This window comes from Mustelus asterias, chromosome 3 (assembly GCF_964213995.1).
Source record: "Mustelus asterias chromosome 3, sMusAst1.hap1.1, whole genome shotgun sequence".
Taxonomy (NCBI): Eukaryota; Metazoa; Chordata; class Chondrichthyes; order Carcharhiniformes; family Triakidae; genus Mustelus; species Mustelus asterias.
In genome coordinates this window covers 54,960,314-54,973,453 of record NC_135803.1, presented here as the reverse complement: position 1 = coordinate 54,973,453, position 13,140 = coordinate 54,960,314, and the positions used below count along the sequence as shown (strand labels likewise).

Here is a 13,140-nt window from a genome sequence, read left to right as displayed (position 1 = left end):
TGCTAACGGCTAATGTCCGCACTTGTCTATTATTTGAAAAAGTGTAAAGATGCTCAACTGCCATTGTAAAGTTGAGAAGGTGACTGCGCGCACTGCGGAGAGCCCATGCTTCTCCCAAAGCTTTGTCCGATAAAACTGTGTGTTGAATCTTTAAGTCTGACTCCAAGTGGTGATTTTCCCACAACAACACAATGCCACACTTAGAAATAGCAGTAGAAATTCAGCTGAATGTAGAAACAAAGTTGCTTAACTCCATAATCTTACATGCCAACCAGAAATTGCCTGCAGAAAGAACGTTAATTTCCTGGCACAATTAGAATTCTATACCACCAACCAGCTGCTCAAATCCCCTGGGCTTCAGGCTGTTGATATCAAGGGGGCTTCTCATTCACCGCATTATTTACCTGTCTAATTTATACCCAGAGTTAAAATTAGGGTTTTATTCCTGTTGTAATCTTTGAATGCCACCAGATTGAGAGATAGATGATTGGGTCTGTTTCACTGTAATCATGGGAGGTCTGAGGTGACACTTGTCGCGTTGTTGCAGCCTTTCTAGATCCTCTACCCTTAAACTATCTTTAGATCCCCTTGCTGTGGCTTTACAGCTGTAAATCGCTCCTGAGCTACACTGCGGGGGGCTGTGTGGCCTTTCAAATTGCTTTCACTATACTGTTGAGATGGATGATGAACATTCTGGCCCTGCCTCAACCTAAGCCCATCTCCTGCTAAAACCATAATCTATTGGATTGTCACCTCCTGAATAGACAATTCCAATACTCTTTTCGCTAGCCTGCTGTTCTCCATCGAAATCTGCTCATTTAAAACTCTGCTCCCTGTTTTCTAATCTGCACTGAACCTGGTTTACCTATTACCTATGTACCCATTGAATTACATTGGCTTTCAGTTCCACAATACTTCCAATTTCAAACTCTCTCACTGGTGTTTAACCATCTTCATGCTTCAGCCGTTCTGTATCTCCAGCCTTAAAATCCTCCAAAAATCTGTTCCCGTCATTTGCTGCAGACCTCATCCCTTCACTTTGCCATTGACAGCCATCCTCTCCAACATTTAGGCCCTCAGCTCCAGTATTCCTTTTCTAAACTGCTCTCTCCTTCTTTAAGGCCTTCTTGATGACCCACCACTTTAACAAAACCTTTTATCACATTTCATAACAGTTCTTTGACTTGTTTGATTCCACTTTTGTGAGGCTTCTCTGTGATGTATTTCTACATTAAAGGTGCCATATAAATGCAACTTGTATAACTTTAATATAAAATATCACATGTCCAAAAAGGTGCCTGCAAAAATAATTAAAAAGCTAAGGGCAAAAATAAATTACACAATGAAGACAATTCATAATTTGCATTTTATGACATTTGTAGAAAAATCTTAGTAAAACTGCAATATCAGTGAAGCAGGCTGTTACTTAAAAACTTTGTCACATTGCTGATCATGTTAGTACAGTAAAATTAAGTGCTAGGGTACTTACTCACGTGGCTGTGCCACTGACTATGTTTCACTTGGCCAAATTAGATCATTTTACTTTTCTTCAAACAAAATAAAAGTGAGAATTCATCGCTCTGAGATTGTGATCACAGCTGGGAAGAAGTCTGAAATTAATATTTTAGTAAGCTTACTGGTATTTTTATTATGCTATGATGACAGCATTGTATTATCCAGGAGGAAGTTGTATCGAGTTGTCCTACAATGGTCTCCTCACAATGTGTACATAGGCTTTTCTGCAAATACTGTTATTGTCCAGTTTACTCAGAAATCTTTATGTCGCCCTTAAAAATAAGGGTGACATAAAGATTATAAAAGGAGTAAAGAGTAACCATTATTCACTCTCCAGCCCATAGTACAGTAATTATAATCTGCGAAACATGGAGGTGAATTTTATTCCTAGAAGTCATAGAGTCATATAAGTCATATTAGACTTGAAACGTTAACTCTGGGTGTGATTTTCCTTCCCCGCCATGGTATGTTTCATGGCTACGGGAGGTGGCGCACTGCTTGCTGGCAGCAGGATCATACGATCCTGCTGTTGTCAACATAATTTCCCGTTGAACACACCCTTTGCTGCCAGGAAACACTTGGCGGTAGTGCACTGTTGGCAGGACTGTAAGATCCCATCAGTGTAAACAGCAGCAACATTTTGGTGTCTGTTTCTCTCACCACAGACCTGCTGAACCTTTCTAGCATTTGCTTTAGTTTCAGTTTTCCAGCACCTGCAATATTTTGCTTTTATAACAGAAAATCAGGATGCTTTGATACCTGCTGCTTCATAAAGATGCTTCCATCTTTACGAAGCAGCAGGTCCATTCAAAAAGGAGCAAGCCCACTGGATTTTCCACCTTCTCAAATCCCAAGTGCTATAAGCAGCACTTGATGCTGGCAATTGGCCACACATTTAAATCCGGTCCCTGCCACCACCCCCCAAAAACAATTCCATCTTCCACCATCATCATCAATGTCACTGGATCAAATCATATGCTTCACCTGTATTTCTCAAACTCACTTTACTGAGTGTCTATCTTGACTAAGTAGATATTTACTATAAACTTCTACAAAATGCATTCCCTTTATTTTTTGCATTTTGCTGATGACAAAAGTGAAATGCGGGTTATGAAGCTTAAGCCAAAAGCTAAAAATGGACTGAAGTATTCTACATGAACCAAACTAGAACTCAAAAAGCACAGCCTTGGTCTTAACAACAGAGATGGCCTGAGACATATTATGAAGAGCTAGGTAGTTTTAGCAAAACGTTCATCTCCTCCTAGGTTTCATCACATGTTGTTCATTTTGGCTTCTGTGAGGAGGATTCAAAGCAGGACAGCCACAAGGGGAAGTAACGGGATTTGGAGCTGGGAGCGGAGCAGCCGATCTTCTACACGTGTTCCTAAAATGCAAAAATCCATAATATTGTTACTTATATTCTTACATTAATGGTGTACAAACAATTTTCATTGCTGTCCAGTTTGAATAATACTGACAACAAAGGGTAACTCATTTTCTTCAATATTTCTTCTGTTGTGAGAAACGAGCAGCAGGAGTTTATTAATTTCCAGTCCTGAAGTTTGAAACTTAATGATTCCATTCCAAGGGCGGCACGGTAGCACAGTGGTTAGCACTGCTGCTTCACAGCTCCAGGGTCCCGGGTTCGATTCCCGGCTTGGGTCACTGTCTGTGTGGAGTTTGCACATTCTCCTCGTGTCTGCGTGGGTTTCCTCCGGGTGCTCCGGTTTCCTCCCACAGTCCAAAGATGTGCGGGTTAGGTTGATTGGCCAGGTTAAAAAAATTGCCCCTTAGAGTCCTGGGATGCGTAGGTTAGAGGGATTAGCGGGTAAATTATGTGGGGGTAGGGCCTGGGTGGGATTGTGGTCGGTGCAGACTCGATGGGCCGAATGGCCTCCTTCTGCACTGTAGGGTTTCTATGATTCATTCTGTATATTGTCAGAGTGGGCGATACTGCTTTACGATTCATGGATATGCAATGTTAGCACAGAACTTGCAAACAGTGAAGGAATGGTTCTCACTGGTGACCTCAGAAAAGTTGCCTATAATTTTTTGCTAATCTTTAGCGTCCAGATTTCTTATATTTAGATGTCATTTTGAATTTGGTACCCTCTACGGGGAATTTGTGACTTTTAGCTAGAGCGAAATCATCAAGCCAATCAGACTGAATAATTTTCACAGATAGCAAAGCAGGAACAAAAAAGCAGGGAATATGAGGTGCATTGAAATCACACAGAAAAGCAAAATAAAGGTTGGGGCATAAACATGTGGAAGGGAGAACTGGAAATATCAGAATACATACTTTTAAAAAATCCTTTAAAATCTGTGATTTTAAAATGTCACTCACAGGTGATGAGACTTCACACTTGTAAAATTATTTTCAGAGCAAAGGAGGTTTCTCACAGACATAACTTAGAATGCTACTGAAAACTCAGACTCAACAAAGTTTAACTTTATCATTGGGAGTAGGAGAGGATCACTGACACAACCTTTCAGATTTCAGTGTTTAAACGTGCATGTTGTAGGCAGGGATTGCTGCCAGTTTTACACAACAGTAACTTTCAGGCCAATATTGCCCTTCAGATGAATGCTCTCACATTAAAGAGCTATTAGTGTGTGATACAAAACAATACACCCTACTTTAAATTTCAAAGTGCTAAAACAGCATAGTCAATACTTTTGTTCATTTGAAAGCAAAATTTACAATTAACATTTGTAACATAAAAAACTGCTACTGCCTCTTCTCTGGCTTCTTAGATTTTTAAATGGCTGAATAGTTCAATTTTTATTTGTATAAGGTATACACTAAATGAAACTTTCACTATTGACCAAAATGGAATTAATTAGTAGTAACTGGCTGAAATTAGCAGATTGCTCCCCACGTTTTAGATTCTCCAACTCGCAGAAACATGGTGTGTTGGGCAAAACCTTACCAAAAAATAGCAGAGTCCTGGTTCTGGTGCAAAAAATGGAGTGATTCTCATTGACTGTGCTGGCATGTTTTCGGACCAAATCTTACGCCTCATTAAAAATAATTTTTATGCCCATGAGAATCATGCCGCTCCAGCAGCATGTTCCCTCTGATTCGCCCACCCCGCAAATACTTAACTGCTGAAAGCACTGGGGAGCTCTATATAAACACCTTCCCAGCACTTGTTCCACAACAACTGCAGAGGACAGCAGGCAAGAAAGCAGCACCATGCTTTTCAGATGGGGCCCTCATCAGGATACTGGACAGAGTGGAGCAGAGGCAAGATACACTCTACAGGAGATGACCTTTCAGCAGGGTCGCCAGCCCCACCTGGGATGCAGTGGCAGTCCAGAAGAGGATGGGACAGCAGTGTCAGAAGAAGATGAATGATCTTTTTCACTCAGCCAGTATAAGTGAACGACTCCCAGTCTCCCACTGGACTCCCTCACACACTCCTTGCACTCCCAACCCCTTCACTCACTCAGGCTCCCTTTCTCCCACAATCACCATGTTTCCCCAGTAGTTGCTTTGCTCCTCATACTCCAGCTCCCAACCAAGCACCATGTCTGCCACACCTCTTCATCTTAAAATGTCAACACTCCAACCTAAACTCTTCTTGTGTCACTGCAGGACAAACTCAACGACAACAGGCGTGAGTGGGTGCAGCCAGCTGGAGTCATGCCCGAACTGAGAACCCTCACATGATTTGAGGAGCGAGTCCTCGACTTGGCGAGGAAGAGTCTGCCTGCACTGTTGAAGTGGGAGCAGCAGAGAAAAAGTGAGAAATCTGAACACATATGCTATCATTCCTCATGTCTCAAGTGAGTAATCAATGTTCCCTCTATATCCCCTGTAATTTACTGACGCTACATCCCTTCTCTTGCAGGCCGACCAGCGGAATAGGACTGACACATCTATTTAGTGGCCTATTCTTGGGCTCGCCAAGGGCCAAGAGGGGGAAAACTGTTACAGGGGATCAAATTAAGTTAATGAAGCCATATATAATCATGAGTTTAAAACACTAACACAATACTGACATGGAGTGAATGGTCTTAGATTAAAGAATGTAACAGACTTGTGATAGCAAATAAACCTGTTGGACTTTAACCTGGTGTTGTGAGACTTCTTACTGTGCCCACCCCAGTCCAATGCCAGCATCTCCACATCATGCCCTAACACCAATTTAGTGAACCTTCACTGAACCGTCTCCATGCCAGTATATCCTCTCTCAAAGTTGGTGTCAAAAACTGCACAGTGCACTTCACATGCAGTTTCACCAAAACCCTTAAAACTGCAGCAAGACTTCTCTATTCTTGCACTCCAATCCACTTACAATAAAGGCCAACATGCCATTTGCCTTCTGAAGCATTTGCTGCGTGTTAACTTTCTGTATTCTGTATATGAGCACAGTCAAGTCAGTGTAGTTCAAGAGTCTAGAGCTGTCATTGCCTTTCACATGACAGAGGGGTTGGCAGCCATATGTTGCTATCTGGCGGTCGTGTTGTGTGGGGGGAAGCCTCCTGTTAGGGCACCTTGTGGGCATATTTGATTTTCCCATTCCACTCTGACTTTTATGCTGAAGCAGGGTGGGGCCACCAACCTCTGCATAAAATTCAGCCCAAGGGTTCACCAAAAGCAACCAAATAATTGCTAGCACTAACCCAAACAACAGGCTCAAGTTTCAAATGGCAATGTCTGAAGCTTTCCCGCACTTGCTGAACCTGCTTTTTTGAAGGGCACTTGCAGAAGATTTGTTGGAAACTGATGTAGGGGGCTAATTAGGCTAATATAAACACAAGTCCATCGGTTAAAGAACACTAACACAACATTTACTTAAGGGTGAATGATCTTGGACTATGGGAATGCTGGCAAGGGCTGCAGCTATAGAAAACAGCTCGAATAACGAGTTTTTTAAAAAACATATATCTTGAATTTATGAAATCCTGTTTTAGGATTTTTGTGAAACTTCAGTCAATGACAGAATACAGCAAGCGCTGGTGGGCGAGGTATTAAGAAACAAAGTTCCACTGAAAGCAGTTATCAGAAACAAGATGGCTACCAATACCAATTTGATGAATAAAGTTATACAACTGATAACGCAGGTGGCAAGTAATCGTAGGGATTTCTCAGGGTTGGACGAGTGTCACGTAGGTTCAATTCGGTGGGAATTATTCTCACTGTCCCGCATCTCATATTGCGAGGCAACAGGAGGAGGGTACATCCGTAATTTATAACAAATGAAATTCCATTCGGTCTTGATGTGCATTGTTATTAGCTGGAGTTAATGACAGGATGATTATTGACTGCTTTATATTAATGTTTATTGGATAATGCCCACTGGAAGGGTGGACAATATGATTTGGTAGATGTATAATTGCCTTAACAGGGGTATTGTTCTTCAGAGTGACATTGGGCTGCCCGCATTCAATACCTTGATGGCTGGGCTTCCTTATATCATTCTCCCATTCGATAGTTTGGTTAAATAAAGTCACGTCTTAAATCAGTACATTGCATTTCATGAGTCTCTATATTAGCTTAAGTTTAGCAATACATAGCCTCGAGAGGAAAACCCCCGTTTACAGAAGCAATACAAGGTAAAGCATGAATCCAGGCACAATGGGATTTCTATCAGTGGAATTGGTTATTTCCAAATCTAGAGCACCAACTGCAATAGCAACTTTTCAAAATCCTAAAAATCTCAAACAAATCACTCCCTAACTTTCCATATTCCAGATAGTATAAGCCTTGTTTATGTAATGTCTCCTCGTAATGGGGGAGCCATGGGGCGGCACGCTGGCACAGTGGTTAGCACTGCTGCCTCCGCACCAGGGTCCCAGGTTCAGTTCCGGCCTTGGGTGACTGTCTGAGTGGAGTTTGCACGTTCTCCCCGTGTCTGCGTCTGGGTGCTCCGGTTTCCTCCCATGGTCCAAAGATGTGCGGGTTAGGTTGATTGGCCATGTTAAATTGACCCTAGAGTCAGGGGGATTGGCGGGGTAAAAACAGGAATAAAGCCTGGGTGGGATTGTGGTCGGTGCAGGCTCGATGGGCCGAATGACCTACTTCTGTACTGTAGGGATTCTATAATTCTATAATAATCCAATTTGCCAACACTCTGCTTTTTCTGTGCTTGTATTCCTTCCAGGTATAACATATTGTTTCTAAGGTGGAATGTCTTCATAAATAGTATTCAAATGTGGTCAAACCACAGTTGTGTGTCGCTGCAGCAAAACTTCTGGATCTTTATTTTTTTGTATCTGCACCAGTTTTAAACATGCAAAACAAGCACACATTTGGCAAGCAAAGTAAATATGTGGGAACATCAATGTGAACAGGTTTATCAAGAGGAGAAACAAATATGGTTAAATTTCTCATGGAAGGGGGTTCACAACTTTTCTTGACCATTAGTTTTGTTTATTCAGATTGATGAAATCAACTCTAGAGATGCAAAATGTCTCGGTGCAGTTTAAACTCAACGTATTTTGAATTTCACCTCAATATTAGGCTTTTTTACTTTTCAAAAATAATCCTGTTAAAAACTAAAAGACAATGATGTACCTTTGTCCTTCCAGGACTTTTTTCACATCCTGAATACCATATGGATGTTTTCCAGGAGGCATAAAGTTTGACACCTTATTTTTCCATTCTTCGTCAAAATCCACTGCCTCAGCTGTTATTAAAAAAAAGTTGGTTACAAAATAGGCATAGATTCTTGGATTTCTCCCCCCCCCGCCCCCACACACGCACACACAAACCCCACCCTGGCAATGTACACACACTCAATTGCCAATCAAATGATGAGTCCCAGCTGGCAATTGTTAGTGATGTGGAGATACCGGTGTTGGACTGGGGTAAGCACAGTAAGAAGTCTCACAACACCAGGTTAAAGTCCAGCAGGTTTATTTGGTAGCACAAGCTTTCGGAGTGTTGCTCCTTCTTCAGGTGAGTGAGGACTCGTGTTCACAAACAGGGCATATATAGACACAAACTCAGTTTACAAGATAATGGTTGGAATGCGAGTCTTTACAGATATAGACAATGTAAATGGAGAGAGGGTTAAGCACAGGTTAAAAGATGTGTATTGTCTCCAGCCAGGACAGTTAGTGAGATTTTGCAAGCCCAGGCAAGTCGTGGGGGTTACAGATAGTGTGACATGAACCCAAGATCCCGGTTGAGGCCGTCCTCATGTGTGCGGAACTTGGCTATCAGTTTCTGCTCAGCGATTTGTGTGTCCGATAGCCAAATTCCGCACACATGAGGATGGCCTCAACCGGGATCTTGGGTTCATTTCACATTATCTGTAACCCCCACAACTTGCTTGGGCTTGCAAAATCTCACTAACTGTCCTGGCTGGAGGCAATACACATCTCTTTAACCTGTGCTTAACCCCCTCTCTACTCACATTGTCTGTACCTGTAAAGACTTGATTACCTATAAAGACTCACATTCCAACCATTATCTTGCAAATTGAGTTTGTGTCTATATATGCCCTGTTTGTGAACACAACTCCTCACTCACCTGAAGAAGGAGGACACTCCGAAAGCTTGTGCTACCAAATAAACCTGTTGGACTTTAACCCTGTGTTGTGAGACTTCTTACAATTGTTAGAGTGACAGATCAGAAACTCTAAGGCATGTTATGAAGCCAGACTAGACCCCAACAATTTTTCTATTTTGGCATAAATGGGAGGAAAGAAAGCCTCACCTCAGAAGTAATTCAATTAACAAATAAGGGATCTCTTTTATCTCAACAAACTTTATTCATAACAGACTTTAAGTACAACTCTAACAAAACGGAACAGTTTAACTCTTAACTGTTGAACAATCTTTAAACAAGAACAGAAACAGCTCTAAACTGCAAACTTATCACTGTTCAGTTCCAATTAATCAATGTTTCCCTATATACTTAAACCCCATTTTATAAGTAGTTAGCAACTCTAGGCGTACTTGCTTTCACTTGGGTTAACAGCTTTGGAGTTTCCAGAAGAAAGAGCTGCTTGTCGGCTTCTATCTTGAAACAGCCCCTTCCAGCAACTGAACTCAGAAAGCTGTTTTTCTCAGTTAAAAACCTAGCTCCTCCCATTTCTAGTATCACATGACTATATGACCCTTCATACCTAACTCACCTTCCATTACTCCAATCAAGAAAACACCCCAAAGATCATTTTCTTTGGTAAACCAAAGCTCATCAAGCCTTCTGATAAATAAACAATTTAATGGCTGCAAGGAGTAATTATCCTGCTTTCCAGCATCTGCTGTATTCCATCCAAACAAATCGACTGCTTGTAACAAAACACTGCATTTTAAAGCAGTCCTCCTCAAATATGAAATATATTAATAGCGCAGTATTATCGCACAATATTGCAGAAGTGCATCTGAAGCTTCTTGCATTTTCTGGTTGGGGTCATGACTTCATGTTATGGGTGCACGATGGGCAAGGGGAGAAAATGAAAATTACTGATTTGAGCATGGGCTGAAGAGATACCTAACAATAGTCCAGAGAAAGATAGCACAATAGAAATCTAGCAGTAGGAAATGCAGTTCAAGAAGATTGTACTATAAATGTAAATATGGATATGATGGTACAAATGGTAGACTCCATAAATGCAAGTAGCTCTATTCAGAGGATTTGCATCTATATATATATATATATAATATACATATATATATATAAAATTTAATAACCCTGCCAAGTGGTAGGGACTGCAACATTAAATCATGTTAATGCAATATATTAACTATTATTCTAATGTATTGTCCCTTCCCAACCACGGGTATCACTTCACTTAAAGCTCCCTCTTCCCAGAGGTGCTCATTAAACGTCGTGTTCACAGAACTACATCTACTGAGCAGTCACCTCCCTTGGGTGAAGGGCACATTGGACTACCCACTGTCAACTCCTAGTGCTAGCAACTATCCTCAGAGGACATCATTCCTTGAGGGTGTACTGTCACAGAATATAAAGAAATGCAGGGTCAAATACTTTCACTTTGGTGACCGCCCTGTTAATGTATCATTTAGATTCCCATCTGGTGATTCAAAAGCATGATGTGGAGATGCCGGCGTTGGACTGGGGTGAACACAGTAAGAGTTTAACAACACCAGGTTAAAGTCCAACAGGTTAAAATCCAAATAAACCTGTTGGACTTTAACCTGGTGTTGTTAAAACTCTTACTGGATTCATAAGCAAGCAGGGATCGCTGTGGAGAATCAGCATCATTGGGTTCAATCCTCTCCAAACTTTGCCCGTTTGGAAATAGATACAGATCCTTGGGGGCTATTAAGAACATAAGAACATAAGAAATAGGAGCAGGAGTAGGCCATCTAGCCCCTCGAGCCTGCCCCGCCATTCAATAAGATCATGGCTGATCTGACGTGGATCAGTACCACTTACCCACCTGATCCCCATAACCCTTAATTCCCTTACCGATCAGGAATCCATCCATCCGCGCTTTAAACATATTCAGCGAGGTAGCCTCCACCACCTCAGTGGGCAGAGAATTCCAGAGATTCACCACCCTCTGGGAGAAGAAGTTCCTCCTCAACTCTGTCTTAAACCGACCCCCCTTTATTTTGAGGCTGTGTCCTCTAGTTTTAACTTCCTTACTAAGTGGAAAGAATCTCTCCGCCTCCACCCTATCCAGCCCCCGCATTATCTTATAAGTCTCCATAAGATCCCCCCTCATCCTTCTAAACTCCAACGAGTACAAACCCAATCTCCTCAGCCTCTCCTCATAATCCAAACCCCTCATCTCCGGTATCAACCTGGTGAACCTTCTCTGCACTCCCTCCAATGCCAATATATCCTTCCTCATATAAGGGGACCAATACTGCACACAGTATTCCAGCTGCGGCCTCACCAATGCCCTGTACAGGTGCATCAAGACATCCCTGCTTTTATATTCTATCCCCTTCGCAATATAGGCCAACATCCCATTTGCCTTCCTGATCACCTGTTGTACCTGCAGACTGGGCTTTTGCGTCTCATGCACAAGGACCCCCAGGTCCCTTTGCACGGTAGCATGTTTTAATTTGTTTCCATTGAGATAGTAATCCCATTTGTTATTATTTCCTCCAAAGTGTATAACCTCGCATTTCTCAACGTTATACTCCATTTGCCATATCCTCGCCCACTCACTCAGCCTGTCCAAATCTCTCTGCAGATCTTCTCCGTCCTCCACACGATTCACTTTTCCACTTATCTTTGTGTCGTCTGCAAACTTCGTTACCCTACACTCCGTCCCCTCCTCCAGATCATCTATATAAATGGTAAATAGTTGCGGCCCGAGTACCGATCCCTGCGGCACGCCACTAGTTACCTTCCTCCAACCGGAAAAACACCCATTTATTCCGACTCTTTGCTTCCTGTCGGATAGCCAGTCCCCAATCCACTTTAACACACTACCCCCAACTCCGTGTGCCCTAATCTTCTTCAGTAGCCTTTTATGGGGCACCTTATCAAACGCCTTTTGGAAATCCAAAAACACCGCATCCACCGGTTCTCCTCCATCAACTATTGATGAGAAGGAGAATGGTAGAGATAGCAGGAGTAACTCTGTGAGGTACTGACAGTTGTGCCACATACACGCACTCTACAATAGCAGAGAGGATGGAAGAGTCAAAACCAATATTAATGAATTGAGTCTGCCATGGAGAGATTCAGCCTTCCCAGGGTTTCAAGTCTGGCTCCATGTGCAAGTCTTGTCGACAGTCATGCAGTCCGAATGCCAAAGCATCTACCTTTTTAAACAGAATGACAGTTACATGATCGGAGAGTCTGCAAGGTGTCACTGACCGTCACTAAGCTGCTTCCCAGCAGGGTAAGAGCAGTGATGCGGTGCTGGCTCAAAAGAGGGATGATAGCAGAACGGGACATCAAAGTGGGAACTCCGCTCAAAGTATTTCCACTTCTCAGCTGCTGACACTGCATCTAGCTCCCCACTGCCCCTTTCCTCCCACCTCAGCTAGTATTTGCCAAGTTGCCTTGTCTCCCAATGGTCGAATATGGGCCTGCATAGGTACAGGCAAAGCAGAATTTTATGGGGCTCTCAAATCTGGTGGTGATAGGCCAAAAGCAGTCAGGACAGGGATTAGAGAAGTTCTGAAGTTGCTTGGAATGTACAACACAAAAGCAATATGAAAAGTAAGTTAAAGCATTTTTAATTCACCAAGTGTATGCACACTGATGTGTGACACAATGTTCCATTGTTAAGTTTCTGTTTAAACAAGACCAAAGAGCATCACTTCTAGGTCTGCTTATTGTTGTGTCATGAGTGCAAACTTGCTCTTTTACTTTATGCTGAATGCGAATACATGACAGAACCCACTGTACATTGGGGTTATGTGTGGTCGAAGACAGTTTTGTGCAAAGGGGTGGGGTTGGAGGCTGTTGGTGGGTCATTGATGTTGACAGCCTTTACTTGTTGTTGAGTCCATTCAAGTTTCTTAGAATAATTAACTGAACCGTACAGCTATGCAGACATCCTTCCATGTAAACTGCTGCTCAAGTGATGGATGCCTCGGCTTCACATTCCTCCTCTTCTTTAATGTTCTCTTGACATATCGTTGCCCTAACTGTCATCTCTGCCCTTATACTTAGATACAAGAAAATGAATCTTACCTTGCTTGTCCTCCTCCCAGTGCCTGTTTTTTGGTAAG

The 13,140-nt window shown here is 42.3% G+C and overlaps 1 protein-coding gene across 1 annotated transcript in view; it reads right to left on the bottom strand.

The window, feature by feature from the left end:
• Positions 1-1,246: 1,246 nt before the first annotated feature.
• The window catches only part of mlf1 (myeloid leukemia factor 1), a 38,879-nt gene continuing 26,985 nt past the window's right edge, over positions 1,247-13,140 (bottom strand). The window contains exons 6-7 of the mRNA XM_078209012.1: positions 8,042-8,153; positions 1,247-2,899 (exon numbers count right to left, since the gene is read on the bottom strand). Coding sequence (XP_078065138.1) covers positions 2,767-2,899; positions 8,042-8,153 — 245 coding nt within the window. The 3' untranslated portion in view covers positions 1,247-2,766. The remainder of the gene's footprint in view (positions 2,900-8,041; positions 8,154-13,140) is intronic.